This window comes from Panicum virgatum, chromosome 6K, assembly GCF_016808335.1.
Source record: "Panicum virgatum strain AP13 chromosome 6K, P.virgatum_v5, whole genome shotgun sequence".
Lineage (NCBI taxonomy): Eukaryota > Viridiplantae > Streptophyta > Magnoliopsida > Poales > Poaceae > Panicum > Panicum virgatum.
Genome location: NC_053141.1, coordinates 34,380,149 through 34,404,114, shown reverse-complemented (window position 1 = coordinate 34,404,114; position 23,966 = coordinate 34,380,149). Strand labels below are relative to the sequence as shown.

Below are 23,966 nucleotides of genomic sequence, written 5' to 3'. Positions count from 1 at the left end.
ACGACGAAGGCCCTATGCTTTTCGAACCGGCATGACACGAAATGGGCCCATAGGCTCGTGCTTGGGCGAGGGCGTGACATGACAAGCGGTATGGCACGGCCCGATAGCTTGGTCGTGCCGGGCCTGGCCTGATCAGTTTGTGCCCGAGCCAGGCACGAGGGCTCATGCCGGCCGGGTGGCCCAAATGGACATGTATATGTATATCTTTTTTTTGAACCAAATGTATACGTATATGTATATCTCAATGAGCGCTCCCTCAAAAAAAAAAACCGTATATCACACTGAGCGAAGGGCCCCACTCAGAATCGCACGACGACCTCACGTCCTCACCACCACAAACAGTGTCTTGTCGTGGAGGCCCGGCGGCCCCGACGCCCCGTAAGCCACGCTGCCCAGCTGCTCCCTCCATCGCTTGCCCGCTGCTGTTCGGATTCCGCTTCGCCTCCTCCGTCGTCCCTGGACGCCCACGCGGCCACGTCTCCGGGGCTGCACCACCTCTCCCGACCTCCCATGGCGGCGCTGGGCGCCGCGACCACCCCCGCAGCGGCTCCCGCGGCGCCGTGCGGCAACAACCGGCACCCACGGCACCGCGTCGCGGCGCGCCGCGGCCGGGCCGTCCCGGCGAGGAGGCTCGAGCTGCGCGCGGGCGTCTCACCCGCCGTCACAGCGGACGCGCCCGACGAGGCGGCCGCGGTGAGTGCCCTCCGCCCCTCCAGCGTCGCTGACGCATTCCGTCGAGCAAGCGAGGAGCCCATTCGGGCCGCACGCTCCGCGGCAACTGAATACGGTTTTTTTATTTCCAGGAACCTCTGGTGGAAGTGGAACCGGCGCCGGAGACGAAGCTGAGCAAGCTGGCGTGCCCAATCTGCTACTATCCCCTCGTGAGCGCGAGCGATCAGTCAGGGTAAGCGAGGTTTCCGTATTTCGTCCCGCATCATCTTACCTGCCAATTGTTTATCGCGCAGCTTCCCGGTTTGACGGTTTCTTCCTTTCTAGTGATGCTTCGAGTCTCGAGTGTTCTACCTGCAAAAAGGTGTACCCCAATAAGCAGGATTACTGGGACCTTACTGTGGCAGTTGGCTCGTCCGAGTACTCGGAGTCCATGCCGGCAGCAACTGAATTATTCAGGTAAAGAGGTTTGTTTCTTCTGGAATTCGTTAGCATGGTGAGTTTGGGTGAAACGAGGGGCTGAGTTAATTATATGAGGAAATTAACCTGCTGCAACCTGAAATTATTCATATTACGGGCATAATTCACTCAACTTCTGCTTCAGATGGGCAAAATGATTCACTGGACCTTCTGCTTCAGGTCTAAAGAGAGTTGCAATTCTTTTAACAATTACTCTCTAGTTTCTACTAACTAAAGCTGAAAGCATGCCTAAGATTCTAAATCTGTAGTGCAAGAAATCGTCACGTCTTTATGAAGCCTTGAAAATATTGCAGCAAACATGTTTTCTTGTGCATAGAGTTGGAGACAGGGAATGATCAAATAAATGGTTGTTTTGGAAAAAAGCTCCAATATAAGGTGTTACTAGTATTGATGTCTGCCGAACTCTTTTTGCTTGGGAGCTGGGTACCAAGAATATGACTCTGCATTTGTCAACTAGTTCTACCGAGATTACTTCTTAGCCCTTACAGATGATTATTCAAACAGGACTCCGCTGGTATCATTTCTTTACGAGAGAGGATGGCGCCAAAATTTCATATGGGGTGGTTTCCCAGGCCTAGAGAGAGAGGTCATGCTGCTTAATTATGTTGTATGCATAAGGCTGTTCGATTGCTTTTGTGAAACAGTCTCACATGTTAGGAATAGCAACTCAACTCAATGTGGTGCCCCAAACGGGATGTATACAGCATGTACAATATGCAGAAAGCCCCCTACACTGTATCTAACTACAACAAGGGGGATACATCTAACATCATAGTCATCACAATGTAATTTGATTAGTAGCTCCTTTTTCTTTCCCATGAGAAAAAATGGTACTCAAGAGCTCTGTCAATCAGTACATACTCTTCCCTTACACACACACACGAAAAAAAAACATTACTTACTGTGGTGGTAAGCTGCAACCAATTCTTCAAAACCATATGATTATAATCTTTTACTCAGACATGAGAACTTTCTGGGAATGGCCATGCTAGAAAAAATGGCCCTGTTGCGGCCAAGTTGGGCCCATTTTAGCTGTTGAGCTGCTTGTTAGAGTATATTAGGCACATCGCCGCCGATGTTCCTGAAGGAAGACGTCTCGCCACCCCTGATCTGAGCATGACACTTGCTGCAACCTGCGCCGTCGCCACCCCTGTCCTGAGCGTGACCTAAGTCGCAAACCGCGCCGTCTACCTTCATCATCCGCCGCACCGTCCTGCTGCTGTCTTCGGCAAGAAGCTGCTGAGCTTGTGTACTCGAGCACCTCGACGACGCTTCAACCCGCGCCCCCTCCACGGCTTCGACCACGTCCACCTCGACTTCGGCTACTACGACACTAAAGGGCTATCATCTGCATGAGTCTCTAGTCAAAGCTTTCGCACCGGCGTTCCGACTGCAGGGGGATACGTCTCCATTGTTCTCCAGTCTGACCGTTCGTGTTGCTACCGCTACGGCTGCGGGGGGATGTTAGAGTATATTAGGCAACTCCAGATATGGTAGTTTAGGATTGATGTAATCCCATGATAGCCTTCCTTATCTCTAGGGGAGGTGTCTTGCCCTCCAAGCCTTGTACTCCTATATATACCGCCCAAAGGGCTCATTGTAATACAATCCACGCAATATACGCATCCTACCTTTCCTACACTGCTGACTGTTTTATTCTGGGCACCAGGCCATTTTCAGGTGAGCTGGGTTTTGGCCAGGGTGTAGCCTTATCCCTTAGTAGTAAGTAAACAAGCCTCTAATGTCAGTCTTAGCTTGGATGTAAACCCACACAATCCAAAGCTTGAGCCAGGTTTAGTTTCTTTAGCTGCTTAGGTCTAGGGGCAAAGCCAGACCACAAGTTCACTGGGTCCTATCTATCAAACAATGGGGTCATCAAGCACTATTAACAAGTATGAACAGTGATTTCCATTGCATTTTACAAAATTCGTTGGGGTTGGCGGACCCCGGTGAGAAGCTGCAGCTCCGCCCCTGCTTTGGTCTACATATAAGCATTTATGTATCATTTGTATGACCATATAAATATAACTTTTTAGACTTTCTAAAGAGCATTGCTACACCTGCAGTTTGAAATGGCAAAAACTTATTTGAAGCCGACAATTGGAGGGACTGTTGTTGATGCTAGTTGTGGAAGTGGCTTGTTTTCAAGATTATTTGTTAAGAGCGGACTATATTCTCTTGTCGTGGCACTAGATTTCTCAGAGAATATGTTGAAGCAGTGCAATGAATACATCAAGCAGGAAAATATTTCAGATGAGTATGATTTTGATCATTGTCTTTTTTTCTGTAACTACTTGTCATGTTCTATTAAGATGTAGCTGTCATTTACTCCGTCATGTCAGTATTCATGCTTTCTAGTTTTGTGACCATTGTTATTAGTTTATTGTAACATCAAATGTAAACTCTAGTGTTACTCTGCTTCTGTTTCAGGAGATTAGAATTGGTGAGGGCTGACATATCCAGGCTCCCTTTTGTGAGTGGCTCAATTGATGCTGTGCATGCAGGCGCTGCAATTCATTGTTGGCCATCCCCAGCTTGTGCTGTAAGATCCCTATATGAATTGCGAATTTATGTCAAACAAAAGGCTCTCATTGATTTACGTGTTTCTTAATTGCAATGCTGAAGAGCTTAATAATAATAATCCCTTCTTCCACTCATAGTAATGACAACATGCTAGTTTCCCTACATCCTAAAAAAATAGTTCACTTCATGTATTTTCTGTATTAACATATCTACGGTGTTGCTGCACATTCTTCTGTGCACTCAAATTCATGCCAGCACACTAGTTTGCAACTTCCATAATGCTCCTTCAAAATGTACATGCATTGCAAACATTACTCTTGCGCCTTGAAGGTTAGAACCCACATGCATTTTATATCTGTGTCCCTGTATTTCCCTTCCCTTCCCCAGTTTCACAAGCATGTGAGTGCATGAACTCAACCACCAAATAAGTAACCCAACAACACAGGAAATTCAGGGTACTACCTCCGTTCTTATATGTTTGATGTTGGTCGAACACTTGAATTAACCACCAACATCAAACATTAAACAATGGAGGGAATACTTACTACAAGCTCATGAAACTTGATGTTCAGTGATCCGTCCATCAACAATGTTGTTTATCCAACTTCTCTTCCCCCTACCTGGTGATGGTTGGTGAAAATTCTTATTATGTTTGTGATCTTTTCATAGGTTGCAGAAATCAGTAGAGTCCTTCGCCCAGGGGGAGTTTTCGTTGCTTCTACATTTGTAGCAGATATTATTCCGCCAGCTATCCCGTTATTGAGGATTGGACGCCCGGTAATGGCCCTACTCCTAATCATGCACACGCAGTGGTTTTCATGTGACCACAATAGATCAAGTAATGTTAAACCTCAAGTATTCTTTAGTGTTATGACACCTCCAAGTCAGAGCGCGGGAGGTTAAACTTTGGATAATCTGGTTTTGCTATATGTAGATTCACTTTGCCTTGCTTTGTTGCCTTACTCTTTCGCTTGGAATTATCTTGCAGTACATTAGCCAAATCACTGGCAATAATACCTTCTTATCTGAAGTGGAATTTGAAGATCTTTGCAAAGCATGTGGGTTGGTTGATTTCAAATTTGTCAGAAATGGGTTCTATATAATGTTCTCTGCTACTAAAGCAAGCTAAGAGCTGCGATTATCCAGAAGTTTATGATGGGATTCCTTAGTCTGATACTTCAAATGGTGAGTAAACTGTTTTATAGTTGTGTTTGGTGGACAATACTTAATTATCTTTGATGATTTCATGATAAAAGTTGAAATTTGTTGTTACAGGTTTCTTTCTGTGCATGGCGCCCTTTGCTCTTAGGGCTGCTACTTTTGCTCAAGGGACGTGTCATATGATCTGTGAATACACAGGTCTAACTTGACTGACCTCATTATGGCATATATTATCTCATTTCTTTGTATATAGCCTCAGATATGTTACAATTATGTAATTTATCAACTTCTCTTTAGTGTTGATATATGTGGTTGCCTTGATTGAAGACTTACTAACGTGCTATAAATTATTCTGGAGTATAAGTATCAGCAGGACGATAAATACGTTTTATCTGTTAATTGGTGTAAATTATTTGTACAACTTTGTTGGAATATAAGTCAATTGCCCACCGCTCCCCATAAGCTTAAGCTTTTGGGTTGAACTGGTTGGTGTATGCAACTTAATATTGTATCAAAGACAGAAGTCTTCAGTTTGAATCCATGTTAGCTCAATTAAATAAAAAATAATTGCTAGGCATGAGCGAGCCTCCACGCGAGGGGGAGTGTTGGAATATAAGAGAATTGTCTACCTCTCCTCATAAGCTTAAGTTTTTGGGTTGAGCTGGTTGGTGCATGCAACTCAATGAACTTTTATATTTTTTGGTCCAAATTTAATTTAAAAAATAAGGACCTGACCTATCTTCAATTACGACCTGGTTTAGCTTATGGTACACTTGGGCTGGAAGCTTCTACTCCACTATGTTTATTGACATTTTTTTTTCAGAATGTTTATGTTTTATTTATGAACTCGAGCAGGATGGCAGGTCATGTATTAGGGGATGTTTGGATGTGCTAATAAAACAGGGTGCTAAAGTTTAGCTCTAGATGTTCTAATGGGGTTAAACTTGAGCTAATAATGAGATCTAATCTAGAGCTAATGGACTCTTAAGGACCAATCAGCTATCATCTGTGTAATTAGATAAGCAATTAGCTCATGTTTAGTTGATTACTTCTACTATTTAGTAATGTAAATTAGTGGGCCAAAGTTTAGCCTCTTGGATCCAAATACCCCCTTAACCTTCCGAAAGAGCTCGATGTTTCTTAAGACAAAGCAAGGGACGTTTCTATTTGTGGTCGAGATTTTTTTTTAATTTTAACGAATCAAATGTGTGTGTCAGGCGAAGTCATGGAGCATACAATTCACTACCGTCATAGTTTATAACATGGAAACGTATAGCCATGATCATGAGCAAGTATACAAAGTGTATAACAAGCTAAGCAAACTCTGTTATTATATATAAAAAAAGCTAAGCAAAACTGTTGATACACTGACACCAATTTTGCCTGTGTATATTAAGAAAATATTTATAAGCATAGTAAGATGAAAGTGTTACTCCATCTAATAAAAGCGAGATAACAGGATATTTTTTTTGAATCTTTCTTGGATAGTTCGTCAGAAAAAAAATCTGTCTAGGATATCGATGACATTGTAAGGTTGTCTAGCAATTTTACAAATGTTATATCCGACATAAAAATGATTATTTATGATGCATCAATCTACCTATTTCTTAATATATTTTTTTGCAGGAGAATATTTGTTAATATATTGATGGAAATTCAAAAGTATAACAGCTAGAAATCTTAAAAGGATTTCTATAATTTTTTCAATAGGAGTATTAGCTTAATGACAATATGTATTTCCAAGGTACATAATAGATGATATATTTGATATTGTTTTACTTCTATTAATACTCAATACATTCCATTTTGACTATACATTTCCTGGTCCAAAGAGGCGAGACGTTTAAATCCAAGACAAATTTGGACATGAGTTAACAATCACGACCAAAATATCCCGTCACTGCTGGGATGGCAGCTGAAGTTTGGAATTGGGGGGGGGGGGGGGGGGGGGGTTGGGCGGCTATCAAATCAGAAAGTATGAAAATAAGTTTATCTTACAGATATAACATTATTTTCCTGAAAAAATGACATTTAATATTTCCCCAAAAGACGCATGCACGTGGTACTGTACATATATGTGGGCTGTGTTTAGATGCGAAAAGTGAAGCTGAAAAGCACTGTAGCACTTTTCTTTTGTATGTGATAAATATTGTCCTACCATGGGCTAACTAGGCTCAAAAGATTCATCTCGCAACGTACATCCAAATTGCGCAATAAATTATTTTGTTTACTCACATTTAGGACTCCATGTAGGCGTCATTTGCTATATTTAATGTTTTGATATGATTTCGATGTAATGTAAAGTTTGGAAATTTTGGGGAAACTAAACACAGCCATGGTAGTATTACAAAGCATTTCAGAAGGCGCTTCAATAGTAACGTGAACGATACAGTTAGAATGAAGCACTCTTTGATCTTCGTCATGCTCTCCTATCGGCTCCTACGCAGCCATGGGACAGGACAAGTTCACTCCTCTCTGAAAAAGACGACTTGGTGCAGGAGATGCAGCTCAAGATGCTCAACAAACCCTTTGTCAAATCTTTCAAGGTAACCTTCACGTCCACGCTTTTTCTTCGATTTTTTGTTTTGAGAGGACATGGAGACGGACGCCGGCCATGTTTGCAGGTGTGACCTCGTCTTTATTTGGTGGAATTGTAGGACGAGTACGGTGTAGATTTTGACTGCGTGGACATGTACAAGCAGCCTGCGTTGGATCATCCGTTGCTCAAGAACCACACACTTCAGGTGCCGACCGGACAGCACCACTATTGTCTTTCATTATTGCTGTTTGGATTTATAATATATATTGCAATCTACAAATAATAATAATAATTTTTGTGGGAAGAAGGAGACCATAATATCTCATAACCAATTTATGAGGGAAAGTGTTGGGGTACGCCTTAGGTTTTCTAAGACAAGGACCGCCTTTGTGTACAAAAGAGCCTCCAAATTAAATAGAGGTCTACAGTCTTGTCAGTGAGGTCTAGAGATTTAGTTATAGCATCCAGAGATTTGTTTGTAAGTTTTAGAGATTCATTTATGCCCCGTTTGGATGTTAGCATTGGAGCTCAGAAATTGAGAATTGGAATTGGATACCACGAATACTGCTGTTGGGATGTCAGTGGAATTGAGAGTTGGTATTGAGGAGTCAATACCATGGAATCAACCCACAACTAAAATACCCCTTCCTCAAAACAGACCCTTCCCCCTCCGTATTGGGAGGAATTGGCCAGCCCCGCTCCCCCTCCGACAGCTAGCGGCACCCCCTCTGACGGTCAGCGGCGAGCCAACCCTGCGCCCCCTGCCTCCCTTCTCCGACGGGCCGCCCCTCTCCTTCCTCCCTTCACCGGCGGGGGTACACATCCAGGGGGCTGCCCATCCTCCCCTATCTCCCTTCTCCGACAGGCCGTGCTGCCCCTTCCTACCTTTCTCCATCGACGCGAAGGAGAATGGGGAGCAAGAGCACGACAGGGAGGAGCTCCGGGGCAAGAAGCTCGAGCACGGCAAGGAGGACCTCCGTGGCGTGGCTCCATCTCTCCTTCCGCTGGCGAGCCGCGCAGCACACCTCCCCTGCCTCCCTCCACGGCGAGCCGTGCGGCGCCCCTCCCATAGCCCCCTCCACAGCGAGCCCTGCGCCGCTCCTTCACTGGCGGGCCGCGTGGCTCCTCCCCTGCCTCCCTCGGCGTTGGTATTCGCCAGCTGCTTCGATTCCATCTTGCGATTTCATCCACATCCAAACAATGGCTTTGATATTATAACCTAATACCAATACTAGGCTGATTTGGCATTGAACCCAATTCAATGCCAAGGCCTCCAATATCGACATCCAAATGGAGCCTTATAAATTTTCAGAAACCTTCTTATAATATTTGACCTCACTAATAGAATAAATATAAAAACCGTCTCCTCATCCCTATAAATAGATCTCTAGGGCCTAGAGGAGAGAACTTTTGGCCACTTGCTCACTTGAGTTTCTCACTCTAAGGTTATTACATTGAGTTTTAGCCCTCTATTTACCTTTTCTGCTCAGTTTCGGCCTGTGTGATCCCAAAAGAAAGTGAACCTAGCACCTACTACAACATTACCTACAAGAATACAACCCTCATTTCATAGGGCTTTGCCACATATTCCCTCCATTCAGTTTTGATTGATATATTTTCATATGACACAATGACCAAGGGCATCAAGTGTGCTTATCAATCTAATAAATGCAACATAGACTTTTTTGTTGGTCCTCCAATATTTTAACTGGAAACTCCTCGTTACTAGCGCTATTTATTGTCACAGTTCATGCCAATAGCAAATATAGCTATTATTTTTGAATATCTGAGTTTTTGAAATATGGCTATCAAAAGTGAATGGAGAGAGTATATATGTAGACTAAGATAACTTGCTATTATTAATAGTAGGTGGTTGGCATTTTGCAGGATCAATAATTTGCACTTTTATTGCATCATGAGAAACAAACTCTCCAGATAGTAAAATTAGATGGGTTAAAAATCTGTGAAACCCATCAGTAGTAAGTTCATCACCAACCTGGGCTAGTATGTTGAAACTCCTGACATGCACTGAATGAAAAAGACGAAAGTGCATGGACTAACTCTGTTTGGAAATCTGAACCTGACATCGCCAAGAGCTCATCTCCGATGTGAGCAGCACCGGGGCCGATCCATCGACATCTGGAGAACCCAGCATCTGTTTCGGCTTGCGAGAGAGCTGCCCCGATGGAACCGTTCCCATACGGATACGGTGGCGGGACCTCGCGAAGACAAGCGCATCGTTGTCCCTGTCACTGTCAAGGTTCAGACCGGACAAGGAGTCTCGCGGAGTTGCTGGACAGCATGTGAGCCCGGGCTGTTCACGCAGCAGTTTTTACCTGAAAATGAGCAGTAAGTAAAAGACGCCCGTTCTCTCTGTTTGTTATTCCTTTTGGGGCATCCACCAGTTCGCCCAATTGCTGATCGATAGCGATGAAGGCTCCAGGTTTCAAGCGGCCGGCGCGATCGTCGAGGTCGACACAGTGACGGTGCTAACCGGCCAGCGTTCGTCAGCTCAGATACTGCTCGTCGACGATAGCTCCAGCCGAGTCAGCGTCGTGGGATGGCTTGTAAGTCATGTCTGCTCATTTTTCTCTAAAAAAGGTCATGTCTGCTCAACCTAACCTTATCACAACTCACAAGAAAGCTAGGGTACGCATATGAACCTTTTTTTCCCCTTTGGCATTTTTGTTTCACAAGTAAAGCCTAGGCAATTTATGTGAAACGTCTCACACATTGTCTGTTTTGACTACGATCGTGCAGGTCACTCCTGATCTCGCAGGCAACAGCCAAACACGTTTTATGAATTACTGGACGTTATGGTTTGGCACCCTCTTTCTGATCACAAATAAGTGCTGTTTCAGATGTTATATACTTCAAAGCATAGCTATATCTATCGATTTTCTTCCGTTCTTTTTTTTTGAAATGTAGCTATCAATTTTCTTGTGGTTTATTTGTACAATCTAACAAATTGAGATCCTGTGGTGCAGGCTGACGACTACAATACAAAACGACTGGGTGCTTCAACTTGCTCTGCCCTAGCTTTGTGGTGCTCAGCCAAAATGCTGGTCCTCGCATGGTCCTTCCAACTGGAAGTGGAACAGTCGGTGTCAATATCTCCAAGGTAGCCACTGAACCTGAATGCAATCCCGACCCTTCGCATCTGACATCTCATTGCACAAGATTCATTAATGCACAATACATACAATGCGAGCATCACAAGTGTTTCAACACAAAAAGTGATACAGGATGGCCAGACTGAGAACTGGTAGGTGTTCCTCAGCCAACAGATCATCAGCTACTTCCCTAAGGAGATCATCATGGCATGACCGGCGCCACCGAGGTCCAGATGGGAGGGATCACCTATGCGCCAGCCACCCGGCCAAAAGTGCCCCCCTATGGGCACCGGCCTCGTTTGGTTTTTCAGAACTTCTAGAAGAGAATCTTTCATGCATTAAGTACTAAATAAAATCTATTTTCAAAACTTCTTCACAAATGGGTGTAATTTTTCAGGACGAATCTAATGACAGTAATTGATCGATGATTGGCTACAGTGATGCTATAGTAACCATTCTCAAATCATGCGGTCAAAGGCCTCGTTAGATTTGTCAGGTTCCTAGTGTATGGGTTTTGGAGTTGGTTTTATAAAGGTCAAATGCCTCGTTAGATTTGTCAGGTTCCTAGTGTATGGGTTTTGGAGTTGATTTTATAAACTGTCTTTGTTTGACACTTCTAATTAGCAGTCAAAATTCTTTCTAGGACTTCTAGAACAGTAACCAAATAGGACCATTATCACCCCTGCATCCAAGTTTACGGAGGCCGGGGTGCAGGGCGCCAATATTGCAAAGAACTGGGTCACCAAGGATGTATCTGATGCTGCCATATACAAAGCCTTAGTCAAATATGCTTCAAATACGTTAAAGTATATGACAAACGGCATCTATAAATTTCCTCAAGAATTTTTTGAGCCCTCCTCAACTTTTGTGAACTTTGAAAAGTGGAACGAAATTGATAAGGACCATATAATTACTGCTGATATAAAATATTATGTTACAGGCATGACGGTGTCTACAGTTTTTGGATCTTTTCCCAACAATTTTTTGGATATGTTGATAATGATCCATAATGAATAGAACATGCTAATTTTTGGATCAAGTACTAATAGGGACCAAGTTCATTAAGCATTAATACAATATTTATGAACAATTCAACAAAGACTTGAACAATTGAAGTACTAATAGGGATCAGGTACTATGCCTATGGTATTTAAGAACGATTGAACAAACAATTTTGGAAATACATATTGCCATTAAGCTAATACTCCTTTCGGTAAGAAATAAGAAGTCATTTTAATATTTTTAGCTGGTATACCTTTTTAATTTCCATCAATATATTAACAAATATACCCTAGAAAACATATATTAAGAAATAGGTAAATTGAGCATTAACTCATTATTATAGATTCATCATAAATAATCATTTTCTATTTTGTAGATAATATTTATAAAATTGTAAGACAAACTTTCAATGTCGTCAATATCCAAGACAATTTTAACATAGATATCTCGTTATCGTACTTTTATTAGATGGAGTAGAGGCAACTCCAGCAGGCCTTCTGAGGCTCACTTTAAGTTTTGAACTTTTTTTCTCATTTTCCTTCCCCTCCTCCCTTGAGTTTCGCGCCTTCAATCTAGAGTAGAGTAGTAGTGCATCAATCTATATCTAAAAAATATTAGAGAAATTTAATATGGACAAATTATATTCAACTAAAACTCTCATGGTTCTTTGGTCTCTAAACTTAGGAACGGATGTTTCAGCACTGGCTCAACACTGAGCAGAGAGGAGAACGGAGGAGAAGTACACTGGCAACTACCCCCTCCATGCTTCACCTCCGTTACATTTTTGTTGACGCAAAAATCAACACACTGGAATCTGAAGGCACCGTCCGCCAAGCTTTAGAAATAAACCAAACGTGCCAGTCAATTTGACCTATAAACTGACAAGGTGAAAATAATCCTTTCAAGGTTAGAGGCGATCCGCCGATCAGGCCGAATTGATCCTAGCACTAGCAGCGATAACAGCATAACATAATGAAGCGTGATAAATAAATAATCGGCCATAAGGCTGATTCCGAACTAGATCTGTGCAATTAATGGCAATACGGCTCGAAAGCTATAGGCTAGGAAGCCGATAGAAAACAGGGCGCCATTCATCTCTTAATCCACCATGAATGGAACCATAATCCAATAAAGCTTCAACTAACTTTACCATCAGTATTTTCTAGATAAAACGACAGCGATGCGCCCGGAAGTTGCAATCTAAAAATACTGCCAGCAAAAGGTTAATCTAAACTTTGCCAGCTAATAGATTTAATCACGGCAGAACTTGATTTCAACGGCACTTGAGAGGTAGCCAAGTTCAAGACACAACAGGCTATTAAATAATCAATCGTCTACTCAACAGGATAAAAGCTAATTAAAGCCGATCAAATAGCAAGGCGATGGATTATAGAAATATTAGCCGATGCAAACTTAATCAAGGCAAGATAAATGTGATTCTACCACATCTAGCCGATCAGACGATGCGGCTTTACAAGATACGATAAAAATCGATAACTGGTAGGTAAACTAGACGAAATTACAGCGATGCGCCGGTAATTAAAGCCTAGCAAACCTGATAACTTGTAGGTGAATCTAGACGAAACCACAGCGATGCACCCGATGGTTAAAGCCTAGAACTCCTGATAGACGGAGACCGCGGCGAACCGGAGATCGAGGCGATGCAGCCCAACTTGCTGAAGAACTCATCGAAAAAAGCTACATTACTACTACTCCTAGGGCAGAAAGGTAAAGGTACTTGGAAAAGTAGATGTGTTTGTTGATCGTGTGATAAAAATTACAATGACCGTCCTCCCTTTATATTTATAGGGGCGGCTTGGATCTCACGTAGGAGACTTGCCTAAACCAACCAAGATTTGACTACCTTAATTAATACCTAAATAATAGAAATATTAAGATACATGGACTCCGAACCCTCATGTGCAGAGTCCTCATCGATGAAGCTTCTCTATTTGACTTGCCCGTGAAGAAGCAATCTTGCTTACGTGATCAATTTGGACTAGTCCTTCTCATGCGGCGATTCACCCTTATTTTATTTAATTATCTTGCCATGCACGTGCTACCCCTAGACTTCTTGCATGTGAAGCCGCTTTTGTGTGACTTGCCTCCATAATCAATAATAAAATAATCCGGCCAAGTGCTAACCACACTTGATTAACCGAGAGCTCTCCATGTGATAAAACCATGTACATGCATGCAAGTACTATTAGCTTTCACCTCTTCACATGTGAACTCCATATACTTTCACGCTCCAGGCTCTGTCGGCAACTTCAAAAGCATATCAGCTTCCAAATTAGTACTCTGCCCAAGTATACCAACAACCGATAGCTTCACGATTCAGATTACATCGGATTTACCAAAATCTGGTGTCAACAATTCTCCACCAGCACCTCCATTCACTGTTTAATAATGGTGAGCGGGTAAGCTGTCTTGTACGCGAAGTGTTGTTCTTGGAAATTTGGAAGAGAGGAGTGATCCACATGATTGGAATTCGTATGTTGATCCAAAAATTTGGAACAAAATGATTTGATTATAAATTGAGCACTTTGACATTTCGGCGAACATGGGTTACTCCATCTTTCCTTGGAACATATTTGGCCAACACATACACATTTGTCTGATGCGAAACTGGTTCAACAAGAAAAGGAAGTTTTTCATGGCTAATCATTTCCTCTTAGATTATCTCATACTACAAATGCATATGCAGCTACGCCTTATGGTCAACAGAGCGAAGCAAGGAAACCCTAAACTAAATAAGAAGCAGAGGCACCGCGTCAATTGCTGCTTCCACTAAACTTGAACTACAAATTCGGAACTACTAGCTCGCTTGCTGACTACTCCTGATTCCTGAATTTGAACCTTGCACTGTGAAGCCTGACTGTGCCTGCTATTGCGTTGTCAACTTTCAAAAGTTGAAGGTTGACGGACCGAGGATTGTGTCATCCCCGATTTGGACCTCAGCTTGAAACAGTGGCAGAGCTAGCCACCAAACCAAGCAGAGGCTCATTTTCTCCACTCCCTTCTTTTCTTCTTTTCCCTTCCTTTCTTCTCAAAAAAAAAAAGGGGGGGGGGGGGGGGGGAGCTCGAGCCCCCAAAGACCCATCGCTAGATTTACCCCTGGCTCGGAGTGCTATACCATCTGCTTATTTCACCTGCAGAACCGAAGCAGTTGTTAGCAGTGGAGAATAGTTGTTGAATCCAGGCGGGAAGCAAAACAAATCTGAAACTCGAGTGAAATATCTCACCACTAGTAGCTCTAACTCCAAGATGAATGATCTGCGACGTGTTGCAGATGGGGTAGAAAAGGTTCTCCTGCACCCACCAGCGGATGCACCGCCGACGGAAGCGGTCGCCGCAGCTGAGCATGTGCCGGGCCTCGCCTTTGAGCCCCGTAGGGATGGCGACACAAATTTTTTGTAATGATTTAATTGGTCTATAAGGTTTGTTGTTTTCTAAAACGCGCAAGGCTCTGGTAGTGGGTTCCCCACAGTGGTTGTCTGTACCTTTTCTTTTAAAAGAAAGTAGCTTCTGAATTTGAAGATTTGTTTTGCCTTGAGTTTTCAGGAGCATTTTCTTTTAAGTGAAGTTTTTGCCAATGAGCAAAATCTAATCCACTGCTTTTCCCCATGCATTTTCTTCTAACAGCAAAGTGTTTGCTATTGAGCAAAATCTAATCCATTGCCTATCCCGATGTAAACATCATCATCATAAGGGATGAAAGTAGAAATAGAAAATCCCATACAGACACCGTATTTACAGAAAATTCTAAATTTTATTTTAAAATAGAAAAGTTTTAAAAAATCCTGAATATATTTAGCCAGGATATTCTCGTATTGTTTTACAAAAAATTCCTATTTTTTGTTTAGGCCAGAGTATGTGCATGACCCTAGCTTTTGTTTCTCTCACATGCACCCCTAGTATTATATAGAGCACCTCACACATTCCTTTTCTTTAGCTAGACAAGGTGGGATCAAACTTGTGCTATGAGCATTGAGCAACCAGCAATGAAGCATGGGGCGCTTTTTTCTTTTTTATATTTTTTAAAAATAAAAATTTCAAAAATATATGTCCGTTTTGAAATATTTCAAAAATACCCCCCGGTCGCCCCCCATAGGGTGACAGGCCTTAAGTGTAATTTTTTTCTTCAAATTCGCAACGAGGTCCCTAAAAAAAAGGGCCTGTGGCCCCCCCAACGGGCGACAGGGGCCTGTCGCCCGTTGGGGGGGCCACAGGGTCCCCTCCCCCTATATAAGCCCTGGCCGCCATTCCCTTTGTCATTTGAACCAAAAAATTCTGGAAAAAAGAGAGGGGTGAGGAGAAGAAAAACGGCGAAGCTCTGCCGAATTGCGTACTTGTGATCTACCGATAATTTCCGTATGAATCCATTGATATTGTATAACAATTAAATTTAATTAGCGGATTAGCTGATTTAGATTTGGTGCTTTAGAACACTCGTTTAGTATTACAATTTCAGTACTATTACATACTTGTTTTTAAATTAATTATGAATTAGAATAGAATTATGAAAGTACCTTATTGATATTGCAGCATAAGGCAATGGCTGCCTACAATTGTGGAGGATTTTCATGGACCGAAGAAAAATCTAGTATAATACTTGATATCATGACCCATCTTGTTATCAGTAAGAAGTTGGATCCGTTAGCGGATGGTACGATAGAGATGGTGTTGTCCAAAGTAGTAGAGTTTAAAGATTTCACATTATTTCGAGGTATTACGACGCAAGATGTAAATGGACACCTGCTAGAACGTCGGAAGATATACATGAGAGTATGTGAACTAGCGAATCATCCTAATATCATTGGATTCTTACAAAGTGCTTGTAAGATATGGATGCAGCCAGAGGTGTATGAGATGCACATTAAGGTAACTCTCATTCAGTTGTAATCCCGTCCGTCATTTCGAATCCATATTTATGAAACAGTAACATTGTTTTTTAATTATATGCTAGGATTACCCCGAGGACACGGAGTTGATTAACGAAACGATACCAAATTTCTGTAAATTGGTATGTATCTTCGGTGGTGGACTTATGCCGCAAACTAGACGAAAGAGGCGGATAAGATCTTCGGGTGATAGTACTTGGCCTGCGCAAGAACAGATGCCCGGAGATTCGTCGAGTCATGCTTCAGCACCTCAACCACCAACTTGTGTTAACTGGGATGACGACATAGATGACTTCATGCCCCCCAAACCATGGCCTCCAACACATGATGTTCCTCCCCCTGTACATGAACCTAGAATCAGAAAGGAGACAAAGGGAAAGGCAAGAGGTTCGTCAAGTCATGTTGCACCACCTTCAGCACAAACTTGTGTTAACTGGGATGACGACATGGATGACTTCATGCCCCCCAAACCATGGCCTCCAACACATGATGTTACTCCCCCTGTACATGAACGTAGATCCAGAAAAGAGAGAAAGGGAAAGCCAAGAGGTTCGTCGAGCCATAGTACACCACCTGCAGCACCACCATCTGTCAACTGGGATGACGACCTAGATGATTTCATGCCATGATCTATAACATATGATGTTCATCGGTTTAAGATGTATTCGCATTTAGTATTGTTAATGTTGTATTTTGCTTGTATGTATGTCTCGTACCAAACTTGCATTCACTGGACATGTACATAATGTCGAGTTTGAATCATACTTAGTCGTAATGGAGCATCGAAGTATAAACATACCATCTATTGTACGTAATGGAAAATACGAGAGTGATCAGAGGCGAACGTTGAAGTGTATAAAAAGCACTAGGGTGTCGGACCCTCTTAGCCCTCTGCTGGGCACGGACATGGCCCTCGGAGCTTTTCATGTGACTAGAATACTATAAAGCACATATTTAATTAATATAACGATACGAAATAAGAACTAAGAAATGCATTACATAATGTGAACCATCAAATTTTACATCATAATACAATGATAATGAAACAAACATCACACATACAGTGGCATGGCAGAACCCGTTGCAAACTACGGTAAACAGATTCCGGACTAACCTAACATGCCTTAGGTAATTTAAAAAAAAACAGAACAAACACAATGATGCAGCAAGTCACTAGCACTAGGGTAGTTCTAGTAGCCGTACCCCCACCCCCACGTAGCAAACTGCGTTGAGCCTTCTCCGCAGTATGCACCCATTGCAGGTGGTGCAGGCGGTGGTGCCGGAGGCGCAGGGCCCTTCTTCTTGTGACAAGGACAGTTGCAGTAATGAATAGTGCATGGTTCATCATGTGAACCGGCAGCATTGCTGGTATCATCAACTTCGTCATCTTTGTTACCCTCGCTCACTTCCTCATAATGGTTCACCTTGCATTCCAGATCAAAGATCTTTATCTGGAGGTACTTGATGAACTCCTGAACAGAATCAATTGGTGCAGGATCGACCCACCTAGTAAAACCACAGTTTTCTGGAGCATCGGAAAACTGCAAAACAAATTTCATGTAAGGTGTCTCATTGAAGATAAAGAAATGAAACAACCGAGTATTACCCATGCGTGTGGACATTTAAAGAAACGCCGACCGCCATCCATCCCGTCGGTGCACATCTGCACTAAGCAGTCCTCACCATGTCTGCATTTTGCCCACGGTTCTCTATGGTTATTGTATTGTCGAAGAGGAGTTTCATTGGTAAATTCACTCTTGTGCTGTGGTGGAAACTCAAACACTGGTTCCGGAAAGGAATCAGGTCCAAGAGGCCCCTCCCATATTATGGGGTCTCCCTTTCTTCCCCCTTTTCCTTTCCCAAAACCGTAGTAATTCTTCCCGCTAGACCCACCTCCAGACATTGGGTATACAATGAGGTTTGGTGTTTAAGTGCTGCTGGGAGTTCACAAACTTTGGAGTATTTATAGGCGCACAAAAGCCTAAAAAGTCTACATGACAACACAGTGAAGAGGCTAGCTGACCAAACACTGAAAAGGTTAGATTCGATTCTCGAAATGACTACTCGATGCATCTCTGTGCATGCAGACTCACAGCGCTGCATTGTTGCCGCTCGGTCGATCGCGCCTAGATGCTGCCTTCCCCACTACACGCCACAGACCTGCGCTGTAGAATGACAGGTCCGTCGTCCTCGACAGAGAGACTGCTTTGAAGGTGAGCTGTAGTGGTTGCCGTGTTGTCACATCTTTTTGAAATGGTGGAAGGGCACTGCTATTGGGTCACATATGTCTGGGCAAAGAATGCGACATTTGGGAAACCCGTGATCGCCGTGCTGAGCAGTGGCAACCTATGATCTCGTACTCGCAGCTAGATACACTATGGTTCCTATTTTGAGCTATTCGAGCGTATAGTCGTCATCATCGTCGGCAGAATCTCGGCCGCTAACTCCTACCGCACCTAACTTGTCCTTCATTAAATCACAGGAAAAAATCGTAAGAACTTCCCTTATTTTACGAGCATTATGGAACCCACAAACATAATAAGTTCACATCAATAGTATGTATAGAAACAAATGACAAGTAAACTAGCACAATCATAAAAGTGCGCTAATGCATCATGTAACAATGAATAACAAAATTAGATGTATAAGAACGTACCTGACGCCAGATCCAGATAGTTCCCATAGTGGGCCTCTCGTCCTCCTCGTCGCCGTACATGCCCCCGTGGTAAGGCTCGTGGCTGACCATGGGCCGACCAACGGCTAGCCTCTCGTACGACCAAAGCTGTAGCAGTAGTGGGCACCCTACCAGGATAGCGTTCCCATGTGTCTTCATGCAGCCGTCGCAGAGTCCACGGTAAGTGGCTGCAAGTACCGCCTCACCCCTGCTGTAGGGCGGTACGTCCTCGTCCCCATCCGCAATCTCCCGTGCATACGGAAGGAGAATCCTATCGACCGAGTTGCTATGAGTGTTGTTGAACATGATATAACCAAACAACCAAAGTAGGTATGCCTCCAACGATCTGGTCACACTATACTCGTCGGCATCCGCAGCCAACAGGGCAGGCTGCATAAATAATTAAGATTAATGGTTTCAACTGACTATGGAACATGTGAATTGTAACAATTAAATTTATATATGGAATGAATACGTACTGTAAACTGTAGGAACCAGGTCTTCGAAGGACTTGCTGCTCGCGGGTGCGGGTTGATCGGACCTGCTTCTTCCACGCGGTCAACCAGGGCAAAACGGGCCTCCAGGTCATCCTTCCACGAGGCCGCCACCACACACAGACCTACAGCCTCCCCGACGATAGGGAGGCCGAGGAGGTAGGCCACATCCTGCAGTGTAGGAGTCATCTCCCCACACGGGAGGTGGAACGTGTGTGTCTCCAGCCTCCATCTGTCAACGAGCGCCGTTAGGAGGGATCGGTCGAGCTGAATAGGCTCAACCTCGACAAGACGGCTCAGAGTCAGTAGACCGGCCTCACGTAACAGACCGGCCTCACGTAACCTGCAATAAACAAAATTGTCTAAACAAAGGAATACCGATGAATACATAAGTGATAAACAATAATATTTCATTACATACCTGTCACACCAATCGTGGTGTATAGAGATCGCCTCCCCGGGTGGACGAGGACGTAGCACCTCTAGGGCTCGGTGCTCAACAGCTGCAAAGTAAGACCTGTGGCTCGAGTCGATAACTGGGTCTAGCAAGGAGTCCATCTCCATATCTGCATTTTCAAAAATATATGAGAATACATAGGTACATATATGTTTCATACAAACTGGACACATAGGTACAATAATATTTCATTACATACCTGCAATATTTCATTACTATATATTACAAATAATGAAATACAATTGTGGATCATGACACCGAATGCCTTCCGCGAGCAATTCTCGCCGATGCTCGTCTGAACGTAGGAGGTGCTCCATCTTTGGGATTTCCGGAAGGACCGACGTCAGCAGCATCGTGAAGTGCATTCTGAGGACACTTCTTGTAGTTGTGACCCAATGCTCCACATTGGCTGCAACACTTTTGTGCCTTGCTTGCTTCCGACTCGTCCATACCATTCCGAATACGACGTGTCTGACGGCGGCCTTTGCCTTTCTTAGTGGCTGGATCAGGAATAAACATCTTATTCTCATTATCCTGAGTGAAAGACCCCACAATTCCAATCCCGTATACCTCATGTCCCCAGGTGGATACAGCTGCTTCCTTGCTGAAGTAAGGTGAAACAAATACTCCTGGCTGCAACGCAGACTCTGCACATGCCGCAATGAGATGGGAGCATGGCAAATGCAATAACTTAGGCTTCATGCAGGAGCAGAAGGCTTTGCCATCTACTGTAATCAAACTCTCCTGTACCACCCTATCTCTACGGATACCACGACCACTTCTATCCTTGCATAGAACCTCAAATCTATGCTCCATTATACCTGTCGATATGACGCTGTGCAGTTTGGCCTTTTTAATCTTCTCTTGCATATATTGTGTCACTCTTTTGCAAAAATGAATTTGGGGGTTGCTGATGTTTATGCTTGCAGCCGTGTAACGCTCTCTGAAATACTTTATGCACCCATACATGATGAACTCAACAATTCCCACAAGAGGAAAGGCACGACAATAACGCATAACCATATTGAAACACTCTGCATGGTTCGTTGTCTGAATACCATACCGTATTCCGTTGGTATCATACAGGAATGACCATTTCTCCTTAGGTGCACCTCGAATCCAGTGTGAAAATGGCTTCTCAATTGAATCCCTAGCCTCTGCTGCCTGACTCGTGCCTGCTCCTGATGCCTTTACCTTCACTAGCTCTGCAGTCAACTGATCAAGCATCTGCCATAATGCATTGAATTTTCTCTATTGATTTTGGGTGCACAACCTCTTAAACAGGTTCTTAAGATCCTTGTTCTTGAAGTGGTCATAGAAGTTTGCACCCATATGCCTAATGCACCACCTGTTTTGGACATCGGGCCACAATGGAGGCATTGTCGCAGTTCCACGTTGCAATTTCAGTATTGATTGCAGCATACCTGCATGCCTATCACTAATAAGGCACACATCTGGACGTGCAGCAACAACATGAATCTTCACTCGTTCAAGGAACCAATACCAACTGTCTATGTTCTCATTCTCAACAAATGCAAATGCGAGCGGAACTATTTGGTTGTTGCAATCTACACCGATTGCGGTGAGTATCTGACCTTTATACCTTCCAGTCAAAAATGTGCCATCAATGCAGATCACCAGAAGACAAAACTGAAATGCTCTAACACAAGCACCTATGCAAAAGAATGCTCGTTGCATAATTCTTTGTCCCCTAGTCACGGCTGGTACGAGGTATGTGTCATAAAAGCTTCCAGGATTTCTAGCAGCAACCTGGGATGACATACGAGGTAGGTTATCATATGATGCCTCGTATGTGCCGAACCGCATCTCGAACACCCTTTGTTTAGCCCGTCATGCCTTCAAATAACTGATGGTGTACTGGTAAGTCTGCTCAATGTGTCGAACAATCATTTTTGGCTCATAATTCAGGTTGTCCATAATAAACCCATACATTTGCTTTGCAACAAAGTCACAAGATATATTGCGATACGAGGAAAGAACTTCTGACAGCAAACAAGTGTGCTCTGTCACAATGGAACATTTCCAGTTTGACTTCCATTTTCCCTTGAATGCATGTACTCGCCATGGACATCCATCATTCACACACTTCACCTCATATTCTTTACTGCCAGACTTTGCGACTCTGAATTCTCGTTTCAATGATATTGCCCATAGTCTCACAGCATCTTTTACGACTTCAATGTTTGGATATGTTGCACCTTGCACTACCTCATTCCCTCTGTACTCTCACTCCTGATTTCGTACATCTTCTGCGACATTCTTGTTTCAATGATATTGCCCATAGTCTCACAGCATCTTTTACGACTTCAATGTTTGGATATGTTGCACCTTGCACTACCTCATTCCCTCTGTACTCTCACTCCTGATTTCGTACATCTTCTGCGACATGACTGCCAAAACCATGCTCCTTCCACTCTTTTGGCAATGAGTACTGCTCGTCATCAGATGAGCCCTCATATTCTTTCATCTCTATTGCGGTTTGGTCTTCTGCCTCCATTTCGTCGACAATGCTATCTATCCTCTCCCTCATCAGCAAGGCCCTGTGGTCCCATGTTTTGGTTCTCTGTCTCTTCTGACTCATCTTGCTCAACATAATTGGTCTCTCTTCGAATACTCGGAGTTCCTTGATCTGCATAATGTTGGATTTCATTTTGTGTCTTCTCCCGGATTTGAACAAGAATGGCCAGAGGCCACCCACGCTCTAGAGCTGTTTGCATGTACTTCTGCCAGTCATCAGTGCTGTGTATCATCATCAGTTCCCATAATTCACTTTCTACCTCCCAATTAACAAGAGACTGGACGGTGATCACATGTGTCAACGGATCAACACGGAACCCACGCTGCAGCCACTTACATATGGAACCAAAACTCCTTTCCAGAGGTTTATCTATGGCGCTAGATGTGCACTTAAAGGCAGAAAGATCTACTCCATTTGGCGCATACATAACATTGTAGTCACCATAAAATACTTGAAACTGCATCTTGCTCGACATATCTGTATATCACATAATACTTATCGAGTTATACTCTTTACTTCACTACTTTATTCAATAATCCGTAAAAACAAAGTATGAAATTCAACTACAACGTATAAGTATTCATAACTACGTGATGACACTCAAATTATATACTGCATATGCCAAATTCTATTCTAAATCATAATTAATTTATAAACACGTCTCTAATAGTACTGCAATTGTAATAATAAATGCGTAGTACTAATTTTCTAAGCTAATTTACTACTACGTAACTACAAACTAAAGTATCATTAAACTCCTACTTAAATGGTTCTACTATAGCACTAATTAAATTAAATTACTCACCCCTACTTAAATTACTCCTACTTAAATGCGTAAAACTTAAATAAAAATTATATAAACTAAATGTACTAACCTGCAGATCACAAGTGCTGAATCCGGCAGGGCTTCGCCGCTTCCCTTCTCCTCAACTCTCTCTTTTTTTTTTCTGGATTTTTGGTGGAATTTTCGGGCTCAAATGAGGAGGGAAGGAGGGGTTGGAGCTTATATAGGGGGGTTACCCCTGTCGCCCGGGGGGGACAGGCCCCCCTGCTGCGCACGTGGGCCGGGCCCAGCGGTCGCCCGAGGGGGGGGCGACAGGCCCCCTTTTTTTCCCCAGGGACATCGTTGCAAATTTGAAGAAAAAAAATTACACTTAGGGCCTGTCGCCCTATGGGGGCGACGGGGGGATATTTTTGAAATATTTCAAAACAGACATATATTTTTGAAATTTTTATTTTTTAAAAATATAAAAATGAAAAAAGCGCAAGCATGGGGCAGCTCCCGCCTGGCATTTTGGTGGGCCGCAATGGGCCTTCACGTGTGTGCCTAACAAAAATAAAAAATTAATAGTCAAATTATTGGTCAAATATTGCAAAGTTTGAATCTTGATATACGCGTGTGCCTTATAAA

General features: G+C 43.2%; 1 protein-coding gene and 1 pseudogene across 1 annotated transcript; both read left to right on the top strand.

Moving 5' to 3' along the window:
• Positions 1-370: 370 nt before the first annotated feature.
• On the top strand, positions 371-5,332 carry LOC120712306 (uncharacterized methyltransferase At1g78140, chloroplastic-like). Its single transcript, XM_039998066.1, has 9 exons — positions 371-693; positions 804-904; positions 997-1,128; positions 1,654-1,735; positions 3,216-3,406; positions 3,580-3,691; positions 4,342-4,449; positions 4,661-4,857; positions 4,948-5,332. Exons 1-8 carry the CDS (start codon positions 511-513, stop codon positions 4,799-4,801), a joined length of 1,050 nt encoding a protein of 349 aa, XP_039854000.1. The 5' UTR covers positions 371-510; the 3' UTR covers positions 4,802-4,857; positions 4,948-5,332.
• Positions 5,333-10,364: 5,032 nt separating this feature from the next.
• Positions 10,365-10,861, top strand: LOC120713416 (annotated as a pseudogene).
• The last annotated feature ends 13,105 nt before the right edge of the window (positions 10,862-23,966 follow it).